Source organism: Scyliorhinus torazame, chromosome 7, assembly GCF_047496885.1.
Source record: "Scyliorhinus torazame isolate Kashiwa2021f chromosome 7, sScyTor2.1, whole genome shotgun sequence".
In the NCBI taxonomy this organism is placed as follows: domain Eukaryota; kingdom Metazoa; phylum Chordata; class Chondrichthyes; order Carcharhiniformes; family Scyliorhinidae; genus Scyliorhinus; species Scyliorhinus torazame.
This window is the reverse complement of record NC_092713.1, coordinates 94,194,339-94,210,826: the sequence shown is the minus strand read 5'-3', so window position 1 is coordinate 94,210,826 and position 16,488 is coordinate 94,194,339. Positions and strand designations below refer to the sequence as shown.

The window sequence follows — 16,488 nt, the reverse complement described above, 5'->3', positions numbered from 1 at the left end:
ACAAGGTCTCGATTGCAACAAGGTAATGCTCAATTGTGAGTGGAGTACTTGCCTGCTTCTCTTAAAATAGTGCTATGGAGTCTTCCACGCCCAGCTGCAATGTCTAATATTGCATTCAAAAGACAGTGCTGCATTGATAGGGTTATTTTTTTTCTTTTTCAGCCTAGATTAGATGCTCAAGCATAGCATGTGGAAATTGAATCCACATCCTCCTGACACACAAATCTCGAATGATGCTCAGACTGCTAGTATTCGGGGTTCCAGCCAATTTGCCTGAGAAAACCCTAAACATCTGATGCATAGTTCCTTCTCCCCATCTCTCAAAAGGAGTTGGCTCACTTCAGAGACTAGCACTGGTATCTTGAATTTGTTTGTCACGGTTACCAAGGTACAGTGAAAAGTATTTTTCTGCGAGCAGCACATCAGATCATTCAGTACATGAAAAGAAAAGGAAATAAAAGAAAATACATAATAAGGCAACACAAGGTACACAATGTAACTAGATAACACCGGCATCGGGTGAAGCATACAGGGGTGTAGTGTTAATCAGGTCAGTACATAAGAGGGTGGTTTAGGAGTCTGGTAACAGTGGGGAAGAAGCTGTTTTTGAGTCTGTTGTGCATGTTAAAGACATTTGTATCTCCTATCCGATGGGAGAAGTTGGAAGAGTAGGCCGGGTGGGAGGGGTCTTTGATTATGCTGCCCGCTTTCCCCAGGCAGCGGACGGTGTAGATGGAGTCAATGCATGGGAGGCAGGCTTGTGTGATGGACTGGGCTGTGTTCACGACTCTCTGAAGTTTCTTGCGGTCTTGGGCCGAGCAGTTGCCATACCAGGCTGTGATGCAGCCAGATAGGATGCTTTCTATAGTGCATCTGTAAAAGTTGGTAAGAGTTAATGTGGACGTGCTGAATTGCCTTAGTTTCCCGAGGACGTATTGGCGCCGTTGTGCTTTCTTGGTGGTAGCGTCAACGTGGGTGGACCAGGACAGATTTTTGGAGATGTGTACCCCTAGGAATTTGAAACTGCTAACCATCTCCACCTCAGCCCCGTTGATGCCGACAGGGGTATGTACAGTACTTTGCTTTCTGAAGTCAAGTATCTAATCCAACAAACCATCATTCACATGTGAATCGAGACAGGTGCACGCAGCGTTCACGGCGGTCACCGTGCCTCCCTGGCCTTACCGATATCCATTTGGGTGCACATTCCAGCAGATGTCACCGTATCATGATTAACAGCAGAAACTGTAGCTCAATTTGTCTTTCCTCAGTCCAACACACTAAAGCTAATGGTACCATACCAACTGCTTTCTTGACTGAAGTAAATTCAGCAAGAACCATTTTTAAAAACCTAGTTCCTTCAGATCTCTAGTTTGGTACAATTTTGGACAATGCAATTAAACATTAATAACAATGTTTGCGTTTTCTAAATCTTACTCCTATCGAATGATAGATACCCAAGGTGCAGTTTATACCTTATCAGGCCTCATTCCACGGATGCTCCTACCGCCGCCGCTGCCGCCGCCGCCGCCGCCGCCACCACCACCACCACGTCCACGTCCACCTCGACCTCCTCTGCCACCACGGCCAGGGCGACCCAAATCACCAAAATTGATTTCCAGCTGGGAGGTTATATCATTTGCTGGTTTGCGGAAGTGATGTTCCAAACCAGACTCATCAGCAGAGACCTATTAAAAAGATATTCAGTTCTTATTTCACGCCTTAAATGCATTAATTAAATAAATCACTAAATGGAAACCGACTGCATGTCTACCCGCCCAAATTACATGCATATCAGTGCGCTCCATGAAATACATGATCCATCAACTCTTGGGCGAAATTCTCCGGAAACGGCGCGATGTCCGCCGACTGGCGCCCAAAACGGCACCAATCAGACGGGCATCGCGCCGCCCCAAAGGTGCGGAATGCTCCGCATCTTTGGGGGCCGAGCCCCAACATTGAGGGGCTAGGCCGACGTCGGAGGAATTTCCGCCCCGTCAGCTGGCGGAAACGGCCTTTGTTGCCCCGCCAGCTGGCGCGGAAATGACATCTCCGGGAGGCGCATGCGCGGGGAGCGTCAGCGGCCCTGACAGTTTCCCACGCATGCGCAGTGGAGGGAGTCTCTTCCACCTCCGCCATGGTGGAGACCGTGGCGGAGGCGGAAGGGAAAAGTGCCCCCCACAGTACAGGCCCGCCTGCGGATCGGTGGGCCCCGATTGCGGGCCAGGCCACCGTGGGGGCACCCCCCGGGGTCAGATCGCCCCGCCGCCCCCCCCCCCCCCCCCCCCCCCCCGGACCCGCCGGTAAGGTAGGTGATTTAATTTACGCCGGCGGGACAGGCAATTTATCAGCGGGACTTCGGCCCATCCGGGCCGGAGAATCGAGCGGGGGGGGGGGGGGGGGGGGGGGGGGGGGGGGGCAAACCGGCACGGTGCGATTCCCGCCCCCGCCGAATATCCGTGCCGGAGACTTCGGCAACCAACGGGGGCGGCATTCACGCCAGCCCCGTCGATTCTCCGACCCGGCCAGGGGGGTCGGAGAATGTCGCCCCATTTCTTTTTTTAAATTTCAATTAAGGGGCAATTTAACGTGGCTAATCACCCTACCCTGCACATCTTTGGGTTGTGGGGTGGGACCAAGCAGACACGGGGAGAATGTGTAAACTCCACACAGACAGTGAACCGGGACCAGGATCGAACCAGGGTCTCGCCGCTGTGATGCAGCAGTGCTAACCACCGAGCCACCGTGCCACCCCCAAGATCCTTCAAGCTACGTGGAGAACAAAAGACATGAAACTGTAGTGACTAAAAATAATTTTCCTATATTCCATTTTATTTTACTTCAAAAATCTTCAAGATAGTCTTAAGGTTTTGATGAGTGTAGAATTTTCAATGGAAATAGTTTACATTGGTTCTTCAGTATACTTTTATTAATCAGGTTTAAATTTAATCATTTGGAATTATTAGGTAATTTGAATGCAAACTGGGGGGGGGGGAAAGAGAGAGAGAGAAATATTTTTTTTAAATATAAACTTAAGAGTATCCAATTCTTTTTTTCCCCAATTATGAGGCAATTTAGCAAGGCCAATCAAGCCACCCTGCACATCTTTGGGTTGTGGGGGGGGAGAATGTGCAAACTCCACACAAATAGTGACTATGGGATTGAACCCGGGTCCTCGACGCCATGAGGCAGCAGTGCTAACCACTGCGCCACCGTGCTGCCCTAATTTTGAAAACTCAAAACTAATCTGTATTCGCAATTAAATTAATCACAGTCTAGAGCGTGTGCAAATATTCAACTGCTATACAGACAGATAGCTTTTAATTAGTTTAAATTGTACTTAAAGACAACGATTAGTCGGACATAAATTCAAATACTGAATATAATCCTTCACGAGAGTTTGGGTAGTGGGTAGGGGAGGAGAAATTGAGCGAGACCAGAGCAAGCCCAGAGAATTCACTTAGTGGGGCATTCTTATTTCAAGCACCTCAGTGACAGGTAGCAGAAGCAACTTGACTGAAGGCCCTGGAAAATGACAAAAATACAAAATGCAATTCTGAAATATAACGAGTAGAATTGCAGAAGAACTATTTGGCATATCCTTAGTGCGCCAGGATAACATCGTTAACACCACCATTTTCCAAAATGTATGAAGAAAACATGTGAAATCTGCGCAGAAGCTGAAGGAAAAGGATCCAACCGACTGGAAATGCATTTTTTGAAAAACAGTAACCAAATTGGAATTTGACTATTAACTTCAATTAAATGTACCTTGATGCTGAGGTAATAGGCAATTACAGGGCTTGTTTACCACCAGAAATCTATAATATGCAACTGAGTTATAATTGTGCATCATTTCGGATCCCAGCCCTGGGTCACTGTCCGTGTGGAGTTTGCACCTTCTCCCATGTCTGCGTGGGTTTCACACCCACAACCCAAAGATGTGCAGATAAGGTGGATTGGCCACGCTAAATTGCCCCTTAATTGAACAAATAAATAAATAATTGGGTGCTCGAAATTTTTTTTTAAAAATAATTGTGCATCATGACAAACTGTAGAGAGAGAAAAAGGAAGACCTTCAATCTCAAAAATTAAATCTATACTGATTCTCAAGACAGTAGATATGTATTCCCGTCACTGAACATATACTAAAGCTGCTAGATCAAAATATTGGGGGGGGGGGGGGGGGGGGGTTAACCAAAAGGTGTCACTACGTTTTTTTTTAATATAAAGCTAATAGATATTAAAGATGCAGGTACTTCAAACGGTTAAAATAAACTAACAGGGCTGTGACCGATACCCATCTCAGCGTTCAAGTGGGAAACAAATTCAAAAGAAGTTCTAAAATAATGTATTTATCTTAAAAATGAAAATGCTTCCCAGAATGTGTGACGGCAAAACCAAAAAGAGTAATACTCAACTATTGAAACAAATGCAATTTTGGAAATCCCGAGACTATTGCTTTCTTTGTAAATTCAAAACTCATCAAGGAAGAAGATGAGCTGTACTAGTTTTAAGCTCCATATTGACATGGCAACAAAAATAAAATGGGGTTTCCAAATGTCCAGAAGCAGTTAGGCCATCTAATGGTGAGGTTGCAGTACTACTACTCCACAAGCTGTATTGGCAGGGCCTGATTAAAGGCACACGCATATTAAAGAATTGCACTTATATTTCATAGCATCTTCAATTTGAAGCAACAACCTTCAAACAAATATAATGGGGAAGCCATGGTATTAATTGACCAGCTGTCACTTGCATTTCCCCAACACATTCTTAAAGGGGAACAGTACGGAATTACAAATTACAGAAGTTATAATGCATTTGGAAAAAAACATGCACACAAACTGAATTGTGAGCCTTGTGCAATTAAAGGCCATCACCAATTACCACTCATGATTAAATAGGCTTGCCAGATTTCAGCTTACTATGCAGTAACTTTCAAAAGAAAGAATCTGTTCAACTGTAATGCTGATAATCCAAAATTTCTTTAAATAAGCATTTTTAGTGTCAATAGATAGACAAACCCAGGGAGCTTTGCCAGGTTTAATAAGTGCTTTCAAACACTAAACCTGCCCACAGCACAAAGAACACAATGGACAGAACACAATGGACAAGTCTCCAACCATTCATTATGTGCTACATACTGATCCAAAAGGTCTACAGCACCAGCAAGTTCGAGCACTGTTCCAAACATGCTCTTTCTGTATGGTCACAGCTCTAGGAATGAAAATAGTTTCTACTGGTATATTTTGGAATGCAGTTTTTACTCAGCTGCAACTGGCCTTTCTACTGAATTTCAACTACTGCATAAATATCGTGCAAATTGACGGACTTGTAATATTCCAGCCAAAGTACAGCAACAGACATTTTTTAAAATTGGAAAATTACAACAGCATTGGAAATGAATTACCGTATATTCCAAGTTATGGACATCTGCTTCACTTTCAAAACGCTTCTAGTAAATGAAAATATAGTTTAAAAAATGAATACACACTTTTGGCATAGACAGCCAGATAAAAAATACAAGCTATTGTAAAAAGTATAGGACAATGAAAAATCAGAAGTAACATACTGCACAACTGCCTTTTATCATGCAATATTTCTGAACTATGCATCAATTGTAAGTTGTGGTTTTCACAACTACAAATTTAACTTGGTCCATTTCTACAAACTGACATTTTATGATTTGTAAACCAGTTGTATATCTACAATGACACATGCGTACCAAGTAAAACTATGGCATGGCAATATTACATTTTTCAAATAGAACAATAACTGCAAGAATATCTACTCATGATTATCTAATACAAGACCATTTAATTCCACAAACAAAGTTGTGCTATACCAACCTCCTCCGTTTTGGGCTTGCGCAAAACAAAACCCTTTTTCCACTGACTGCTATCGCAACCCTCATTAGGCTTGCGGATATTAAACTCCGCTTTTGCCCGTTCTTTATCTTGCATGGCTTTCCATTCATCCAGGGTCATTTCCTTTGGGCCTTCTTCTTTAACTTCTTCTACTTCGTTTTCCCTGTAGACAGATATGTATTAGACACATGATGCAAACAATAAACATGAATTAGAGCTGCAAATGTTTAAATGATTAGCTTGCATAGACCCCCTCAAGTACGGACATCAATTAACCATGGCTAACCTGTAGCTAGATCCTCATTCTTTAAATATTTACATTTCCACAAAGATAGCCATTTTAAGCAACCAAGCATGATCTCAGTACCTTGTTTTATATTAAGTCAGAAATGTTGACAATAACTCATCTTATCCCAAATGCCTTAAAGTAAAACACATTAGCCTCTTGTATGAATCATAATTTTATAGCACTGCTAGGATCCCATTGCCTCATCACATCTGTGCCACTACACCAGTTCCAGAACCTAAATCTTTTCCCATATCCTTTGAATTTTTTTTTTTTTTTTTTTTTTTAATGCATTTATCCACAATTTAAAAAGTATGTAGATTTGGCTTCCTTTTGGCCCTTATGGTCCAACATTTCAACCCTCTGAAAATTCGCATGTCCCCCAATTTCTGACTCACTGATCATTGGAAACAGTTTCCCCCACCCCTCCAATTTACTCTATTTTGAGCAACCGTTGAAACATCCCCAGACTGTCTACACGCTGTGTTAACAAAACCTCTCAACCCTGTACCATGGTCAATCTCTTCTGCAACCTCTCTCCAGGGTCGTGAGTCTTTCTATTTTTAAAAAATTTAGAGTACCCAATTATTTTTTTCCAACTAAGGAACAATTTAGCATGGCTAATCTACCTAATCTGCACATCTTTGGGTTGTGGGGATGTAACCCACGCAGAAACGGGGAGAATGTGCAAATTCCATACGGACAGTGACCCAGGGCCGGAATCGAAACCAGGTCCTCAGCGTCGTAGGCAGCAGTGCTAACCACTGCGCCCGATCGTGAATCTTTCTAAAGAGAGAAACATGCAACCTAAGCAATTGGTGTATTTCTTTAACACTACCAGAGTTTTGGTTCTCCATTTATAAAGCCAAATACCACATGCTTCTCAATTTATTTTAAGCAATGCTTCATTAACTCGCACTTGTTTTTGGATATTTGTGCAAGTCTCTCTATTCTTCATCATATAATGTACAAACGAGTTCAAACCTTCCACTCAGAATGCATCGCATTTCCCATACTAAATTTCCCCCGTCTGTCTGACCAAGTTGCTAATTTATCTATGCTTTGCTGAAGCCAATTAAACCACACTCCCAATTTATGTCCCGGGCAATTTCTGATCGACATACAAGTTCCATATGCATGCAGAGAAACGCAGCAGTTCCAAAACTGACTTGCTGATAAAACCACTATTTAAATGGTCTCCCTTTCGACTCGACCATTTTTGGTCCTTTGATATCTTCCTATACATGCCGACATTCCCTCTTGTGCCTTGCGCCTTAATCCATGCTGCCATTCCATCTCGCAGGCCTCTAGAATCTTATCCATTAGGCTGACTGGTCCACGATTACCTGGTTTATCTCTTTCTCCCTTTTTGAACAAAGGTTACATTGGCATCCCTCCAGTCCTCTGGCACAATATTATGTAAAGATGCTTGAAAGATTGTTGGGTGCTTTTACAATTTCCTTCTGCCTTCCTTCGGCATTCTAAGAGCATGGATCTGACCTGGTGCATTTTTACTCAATGTTTATAAGCTCTTTTTTCTATAGCTAATGTAGTTGGCCTACATTTCAACTATTACACCCTTCAATGCAGTATACATATATGATCTTAACCATTCCTTTACTGTTTCAAATTTAATCAGCCCTGCTCTACTACTTTACTTACAGGTGCTTTTAAAATCTTTGTACTATCTCCCTTTGCATTACCCGCCAGTCTTTCTTCAAGTCTCCTCTTGGCCATTCTAATCACTCCTTGTGCTTCATCTCTCTTCAATATGCTCAAATCTCTGTTGCATTAGCCCTAGATTTGTTAAAAGTATCATTTTAATTTTATTACTGAAAAAGAAACCACAGATTTCACAGCGCCACTTCCTGCATTACTTTATTGACCAATTTTCCAATACAATTGATCAGTGTTTATTTCTTTTGATCAAATTGAAATTTGGCTTGCTTAGAGTTAAGTGCCTTTATTATTTGGCTATTCTATTTATATTGCATCCAAGAGTTCGATGGTCATCATTTCCTAACATATCCTTCCAGCCTATTCACTTCACATTTCTTGCATGACAGAAACCAATCCCCCTCTTTGCCATTTACAGCTACTGGTCTGTTAAATTATTCAAATCGCCCATTAATATGGCCTTAGAATTTTCCTGCATTTTCACGTTTTCCAGCATATCTTAGTTACTTTCCGTTACCCTGAAGTTAAATATATCTTGTGTAACAGCTCCCTTACAAAAAGACAGATTCAGCTTTTGCACCTTTCCTTGGATCGTCCTTATTTCCAGTGCTGTATGTAGTGAATAACATTCCCACCCAAGTTCCCGTGCCTCTGCAGGAATTCAGCGCAAACCTGTTTAACATATATTCCCCCATCATGTTTTGTTGTTCTCTCATCTTTCCCAGTTTTGGGTGGGGCAGGGAGAGGTAAGCCAGCAAAATGCCCATGATTACCCATTTTCAGTTAACTAATCTCAATAATTTGCAGTAAAATAAATTCACTTTAGAAAGTTTTCTGCCCTCGAACTCTGAACCAGTTTGCGTGATTTACAAGACAATGAAGTTGAATTATAGAACCATTGCAGTACATATGAAAAGTTGAAGCTTAATTTTCAGTTCTACATACCATATACCATTTTCCAGGTGAAAATATTTTGTATGATTACATTTCGACCAGGTTTTTGTAATTCTTAGATTTCTACTTATTCCTGGGATTATTGTAATAGATTTTGGCAGGAAGTTTTGTTAGATTAAGATTTCAAAATCTTATACATTCTAAAACTCACTTGTTCTCAGAGTCGACTACTTGTTGCTCATCTCCTTCAGGTGCCTCTTCGGTAACAGCTGACTGATCAAGTTCACTGATAGGAGAGGAAAACAAATTTAGTTCATAGAGTCAGCATTCAGAGACAAAAAGAAAATTACATTTAAAACTGAACAAAAAAAGGAAGCAGTGTGTCCTTGTACTAACCCAAGTTCATCCTTCACCGTTCCCCAGTTGTGTGATCCACTGCCACCCCGTTTGTCCTCTGGTTTCAGGCCACTGGAAGAGAAACTATTCTCTCTATATATCTGCTGTATATGCATAACCACTCAATTAAAAACTCATTAGCATTTCTACAAGTATAGGCACCCTGCAATATTAGCACACTTTCTATTAATTCACAGCAATGACTTTATTTCAAGTATTGAATTAACTTACATTTACATTCTATCTCCAGCAGACAACTTTGTTATTGAAAACGGAGTACAAGTACTTAAATAAAAGCTACATACGCAAACTCATTTTATCTTTATTTGAATTGGCAAGTTACTGTCAGAGATTTTATATTCATCAATAACCATTTTGTTTGCCGCAGGATTATAATTCATTTTCAGATTAGCATTTTTGGTTCACAAAGCAAACAAGCACAAGCATTTTTTTTAATCACAATAGTTCATCGTTATATCAACTTACGATCGGTCGCTTCCACTATGCCTGTCAAATTCACGTTTTCCACGGGAGTCAAAACCATCACTTCTTCCTACACCACGACCACGGCCGCGTCCCCTTCCACGTCCGCGCAGCGGTCTTTCACGATCAAGAGGCCTACTATGGTAGATAGAACAATGAATTAGACAGAATACAGGAATGCACTATTCAGTGCTACATATAATATACATATAATAATTGTCACCCAAGTTGGGTGCATCACAGCAACGGAGCCAAAAACCAAAATGAAGCAGCTGAACAAATTAAACAAATAAATTTCTAGATTAAATGGGTAAAGTAATTTCCAGAACATAATGCTAGAATTGGACTAAACTCTCATCTCCCATGATGTGGTTCTTGGGTAGGTCTGGGACTGCATTTTTTAAAAACAAAACTTTGGTGTGACAATCTGTTCTTTTTATATGTTGGAATGTGATCTTAATCAGCGGATCCGGTCTTGTCGAAAAAGTCGAATTTCATGATTTACATGTCGTAGGAAAATAGCTTACCGTCTTGGGGCAAATTAAATTTGTAAATGCAAGGTTATTGAGATTCTGTAATTCAGATGTTGCTAGATTATCCATATTATTTACTCAACGGTTCTTCTGTGTACCTACAAGGTCAGAGACAGAAGTGAGGGGCCATAAAATGGCCGGTGTGCCTGTTTCGCCAAGGAACTGAAGACAACAATTTTGAGGAGAATTGCCCCATCTTCGAAAAGAGATGTTAATTACTCAAGTAATTCCACAGATCAAAGAAAGGTTGGAAATGACCTGGTAAATAGGTTAGGTTCATGAAGTAGCCATGTACAGGGTTGGCATGGTAAAGTTAATTAGTCCATCTTCATCTGGATCATCCTGGGGTGCCAAATTGCCATGGGTATAGGTTTCAGGGGAGGCACTTTGATTCTCCTCCGTGTTCCTGCACAAAGTGAATTCCTAGAGCTGCGAGTCCCCTCGGTTTGGTTTGTGGCTCCCTTGGTTTGGTCCTAAGTGTAAGGGCCCTCAAAAATCCTGAAAATGAGGGGGAATTAACAGAATGGGAAGTGATCCGTTAAGATTTATAGGTTTAAAGAATGACGGTTTGCAATATAGCATTCAATTGGTATTACTTGTTTAATTCCCGTAGTAACATTTTTTATTTAAAACTCAAAAAACTTTGAGACCCAATTCTCAATTGATAATTAGGAGTTTGTAATGTTAATAGTCTCCCTTGAGATCATAATACTGACATCACTCAGAAAGTAACCTATTATTACAAGTTTCTTTGATGGGGTGGCACGGTTGCACAGTGCTTAACAACGCCAGGGACCCGGGTTCGATTCCCAGCTCGGGTCACTATCTGTACGTTCTCCCAGTGTCTGCCTGGATTTCCTCCGGATGCGCCGGGTTCCTCCCACAAGTCCCGAAAGACATACTGTTAGGTGAACTGAGCATTCTGAATTTGAACATTCTGAATTCTCCCTCAGGGTACCCGAACAGGCACCGGTGTGTGGCTACGAGGAGATTTTCAAAGTAAATTTATTGCAGTGTTAATGTAAGCCTACTTGTGACACTAATAAAGATTATTTTAAAAATTCAGTCACTTAGCTCAGTTATGAAAAATGTACATCAAATGATTGGTATATACACTAAGAATGACAAATAGGCCACAACATTCCATTTGAAAATGCATTGTAAACTCCTATGTTCCTCGGAGAACTAGAAGTGTGGTGGAGGCAGGTTCAATAAACCTGCCTCCACCAGGTAAGCGTCAATACTTAGTACCTTTTACATCTGCAGATGGTACTATGATAAAGGTTTCCAAATATCAAGTACAATTGGTGCAAAAACTAATTCCTTTTTACTGGTGGCTGCATGATGCTATACATTGGCCACCAAGTGCAATTTAATAGACTAAAATGCAGATTAAGATTATTAGTTATTTTATTACTTTTGACCCAATGGTTTTGTTAACACTGTCTGGCTTACTCCTATGCTTGGATAAATAGTCTGCCTGAAAATTGCCTCCCCAGATTTCCTTGCTGGCTTTGTTCAGACTCTGGCACACAAGGTAGTTCCCGCCAGAGTCCTTGTTTTTTGATCCTTTTAGCTCAGTCCCGGGGGAAACTGGTTGAAAGCCGTGAAAAGGATAGTTGGAAAGAAGGGTACAAGTGGTAGCCCTTCAGCGGAGACGGAGAAGGTGCGAAGCTCGTTGGGAGCAAAGGTGATGGAGGTGACCTAGTCAGGTGGGGTCGCGCCTATCACAGTAGAAACGCTAATGGAGGTAACGACACTAGAGGTAGAGACACAATTCAGCAAGCACTTTTAGAGGTAAGGGAGGGAGATGATGGAGATCCTCAAAAGGTTTGTTGAGGATGCGCTAGGCCCAATGAGAGAGAGATTGGCAAGGACCCTGCAGGCAGTGAAGGAGCATGGAAAGCGGCGGGTTAATCTAGGGGTTCTATCTTTTTGTATGGCTGGTTCCAGCTTTAGGTACTTAGGCTCCAAATAGCTCAGGATTGGGCCCCGTCTCCGTAAACTGAACTATACGAGCTTGGTAGGTAGGGTCAAGATGGGTCTGCGGGTGGGTTCAGGAAATCAAGACTAACATTTCACCAATTTTTTTTGTTTTTGTTCCATTGTCCGACGTCTTTCTCCCCAAATGCTTTTTGGAGGAAGTTGAAAAGCTGTTTACGTCCATTTTATGAGTGGACAAAACCACGAGGATTCATAGGGCAGTCCTTCAAAGGGATACAGAGTAAGAGGGCTTGCCGTTGCCGAGCCTGATATTTTACTACTGGGCAGCTAATGCGGAGGAAGTGTTGGGTTGGTGCAGTGATTCGGGAGCACGTGGATGTAGTTGGAATCAAAATAGTGTAGATGGTCTGGTTCGAGGGCATTAGCGACGGCCTCGTTGCAATTCTCACCAGCAAAGTATTCGGCAAATCCAGTGGTTGCCTCCAGTTCAAAGATATGGAGTCAAATCTGACAGCATTTCAAATTGGGGTCAGTGTCGAAGCTGGCTCCCATTTGTGTGAACCATCTGTTCAGGCCTGCGAGACTGGATGTCATTTTGGAGAGGGTGAGAGGGGAAGGGGCTGGATAGAGTGGGTGATTTGTTCCTGGAGGGGCAAGTCTGGGCGAACTGTCGGCAAGATTTGGGCTCTCACATCTGGACTTCAATCAGATATTCACACAATTTTGCAACTTTGCGAAACAGATTTTCCCCGACATTCCCCGTGACGCCACCAACCTCTCTAATGGAGAGGGCTCTTTCAACAAAGAACAAAGAAATTTGTTTCCGGCTTGGGTCACTGTCTGTGCGGAGTCTGCACATCCTCCCAGTGTCTGCGTGGGTTTCCTCCGGGTGCTCCGGTTTCCTCCCACAGTCCAAAGATGTGCAGGTTAGGTGGATTGGCCATGATAAATTGCCCTTAGTGTCCAAAATTGCCCTTAGTGTTGGGTGGGGTTACTGGGTTATGGGGATAGGGTGAAGGTGTTGACCTTGGGCAGGGTGCTCTTTCCAAGAGCCGGTGCAGACTCAATGGGCTGAATGGCCTCCTTCTGCACTGTAAATTCTATGAAATGTACAGCACAGGAACAGGCCCTCCAAGCCCGTGCCGACCATGCTGCCCGACTAAACTACACTCTTCTACACTTCCTGGGTCCGTATCCCTCTATTCCCAGCCTATTCATGTATTTGTCAAGATGTCCCTTAAATGTCACTATCATCCCTGCTTCCACCACCTCCTCCGGTAGAGAGTTCCCTCTGCGTAAAAAACTTGCCTCGTACATCTACTCTGAACCTTGCCCCTCTCACCTTAAACCTATGCCCCCTAGTAATTGACCCCTCTCCCCTGGGGAAAAGCCTCTGACTATCCACTCTGTCTATGCCCCTCATAATTTTGTAGACCTCTATCAGGTCGCCCCTCAATCTCCTTCGTTCCAGTGAGAACAAACCAAGTTTATTCAACCGCTCCTCATAGCTAATGCCCTCCATACCAGACAACATTCTGGTAAATCTCTTCTGCACCTCTCTAAAGCATCCACATCCTTCTGGTAGCAGAATTGAACACTATACTCCAAGTGTGGCCTAACTAAGGTTCTATACATCTGCAACATGACTTGCCAATTCTTATACTCAATGCCCCGGCCAATGAAGGCAAGCATGCCGTATGCCTTCTTGACTACCTTCTCCACCTGTGTTGCCCCTTTCAGTGACCTGTGGACCTGTACTCCTAAATCTCTTTGACTTTCAATACTCTTTGAGGGTTCTACCATTCACTGTATATTCCCTACCTGCATTAGACCTTCCAAAATGCATTACCTCACATTTGTCCGGATTAAACTCCATCTGCCATCTCTCCGCCCAAGTCTCCAAACAATCTAAATCCTGCTGTATCCTCTGACAGTCCTCATCGCTATCCGCAATTCCACCAACCTTTGTGTCGTCTGCAAACTTACTAATCAGACCAGTTACATTTTCCTCCAAATCATTTATATATACTACAAACAGCAACGGTCCCAGCACTGATCCCTGTGGAACACCACTGGTCACAGCCCTCCAATTAGAAAAGCATCCTTCCATTGCTACTCTCTGCCTTCTATGACCTAGCCAGTTCTGTATCCACCTTGCCAGCTCACCCCTGATCCCGTGTGACTTCACCTTTTGTACTAGTCTACCATGAGGGACCTTGTTGAAGGCCTTACTAAAGTCCATATAGACAACATCCACTGCCCTACCTGCATCAATCATCTTAGTGACCTCCTCGAAAAACTCTTATCAAGTTAGTGAGACACGACCTCCCCTTCACAAAACCATGCTGCCTCTCACTAATATGTCCATTTGCTTCCAAATGGGAGTAGATCCTGTCTCGAAGAATTCTCTCCTGTAATTTCACTTGCAGTGTTGGAGGAAAGCAGCACTTTTGGTATTTATGGACGCATTTCTTTGATCTCAAGCTTGCCACAGTTATAGATAGGGGAGAGGGCAGATACTCTTGCCATTGCTTCCTTTGATAGCCCATAGGCGAATCTTGTTTGGCTGGAGGTCCTCATTCTCGCTCAGTGCAGCAGCTTGGTTCGGAGACCTGATGAAATTTTTACACTTAGGAAAAAAAATCAAGTACCTAATGAGAGGGTCGGCTGAAAGATGGCAGCCATTAATTTCCTTTTTCAGAGTTAGCCACCATCAGATGTGGGGGATATATTGTATGGATCTGGTTGAATACTTTATGTTTGTAAACTGAAAATTTGAATAAAAATATCTTTTAAAAAATTATGGTTGGATGATGTGGGAGGCTTCAGTGTCAATGGTGGGGGGGGGGGGTGGGAGGGGGCGCGGTTTAAGGTCAGGTGGGGAGGGGGGAGCAGTTACGGCCCATATTACATGACGAGGTGTGGATTGAGGTCTTGCGGAGGGTAAACTCCATGTCCTTGTGCACAAGGTTGTGTTTAATTCAACTCAAAGTAGTTTATTGGGCACACCAAAGTCCAAAATGAGTTGCCTTTTTGCCCAGTGCCTCAGTATGGCTGGGAGATCTGCTGGTATTCCTACACCTGAGAAAGTCAAGTGCCCTATGAGGGGAGCAATTGAGGAGTTTGACTGAAGAAAGCAGCTGTTCATTGTTTGCTTTAAGGTTTTGGTCATTCGTCATTTGTTTTTGTTTTTGGGGGGGGGGGGGGGGAGAAGAGGAGAGAGAGGAGACAATGTTTTAGGCTTTATGTTCATACCGGTGTTTCATTCTGTTTTGTTATTTTTGTATTATATAAAGTGAAAAATCTGAATATAATTTTTTTTCTTTTCCTAATGGGAGGTTTTCATGCAACAGATTAAGAGTACAGCATCTATCAGCATATGCCTAAGAAGATAATCATTCTAACATTTAAGGAGGAATTTTAAAAAGTATCAAGAAAATGATGGGTTCAGAGAAATGGAACTAAAAAATAAGTACCCGTGTTGTACAATCAACCTCGTTCTATACTTATATTGCTATGGTTCAGACCAGAATTAATCATCTGATACTATAGCATTAACAAAATCTCAATGCCAGAGTTGTCTCAATCATAAATGCAGCACACAAGTATTTGTTTTTTCAGTGATTGAAATAGGGAACCCATTACTACCCAGATGGATTTCTGTGAAGTGTCTCCTGAAATACTAAAAATACTATACGGTAGTGTTAACTGCTTTTGAAATGCTTAATCATTTTTAGGAGCTGTTTTTTTCAATTAATTGAAAACCAAGTGATAGCAGAGTATGTAGCAACAATACTTCAGCTGAAGCATTGAACCACCTGTATAATATGCCATTTCCTTGACAGCATCCTGCAATGATGAAGTACATTAACACGTGCATAGTGACAGGCATAAAATGCACAGAAGTTCAAAAGTTGGCACTGGGGCCATGGCTGTTAATTTTCACTGGCAAATATAACAGTAGATCCTGAATTGCAACCATAATATAAAGAAATTGTTGATTCAGCATATTAGCATAAAGGCAACTCGTCACCATGTTTTAAATAAAACTGTTGAAGGAATATATTATTTGTTTCATCTTTATGGTGATCACAGGATTGCTATGGCGTAGGAGGCTGCCATTTGGGCCATCGTGTCTGCACGGCTCTCCAAATGAGTATCATGACTTGGGTGTCATTCCTGCACCCCTACACATTTTGAATAGAAGTATCTAATGACGTCTTGAATGCCTTTATTGAACCTGCCTCCACCACACTTCCAGGCAAAGCATTGCGACCCAAACCACTGGGTGAAAACGTTTCCTCTCATCACATTTGCTTCTTTTGCAAATCACTTTAAATCTGTATCTGCTTGTTCTTGATCCTTTTACGAGTGGAAACAGTTTAGTCTCATCTACTCAGTCCAG

General features: G+C 42.4%; 1 protein-coding gene across 3 annotated transcripts in view; it reads right to left on the bottom strand.

The window, feature by feature from the left end:
- The window catches only part of LOC140426386 (SERPINE1 mRNA-binding protein 1-like), a 75,358-nt gene that overhangs the window by 16,867 nt on the left and 42,003 nt on the right, over positions 1–16,488 (bottom strand). The window contains exons 3-8 of one of the 3 annotated variants that reach the window (XM_072511082.1): positions 9,610–9,744; positions 9,124–9,207; positions 8,939–9,013; positions 5,853–6,033; positions 5,414–5,455; positions 1,476–1,688 (exon numbers count right to left, since the gene is read on the bottom strand). In XM_072511082.1, the coding sequence (XP_072367183.1) occupies positions 1,476–1,688; positions 5,414–5,455; positions 5,853–6,033; positions 8,939–9,013; positions 9,124–9,207; positions 9,610–9,744 (730 nt within the window). Of the gene's footprint in view, positions 1–1,475; positions 1,689–5,413; positions 5,459–5,852; positions 6,034–8,938; positions 9,014–9,123; positions 9,208–9,609; positions 9,745–16,488 lie in introns of all 3 variants that reach the window. The other 2 variants (XM_072511083.1, XM_072511084.1) reach the window with 2 other exon arrangements.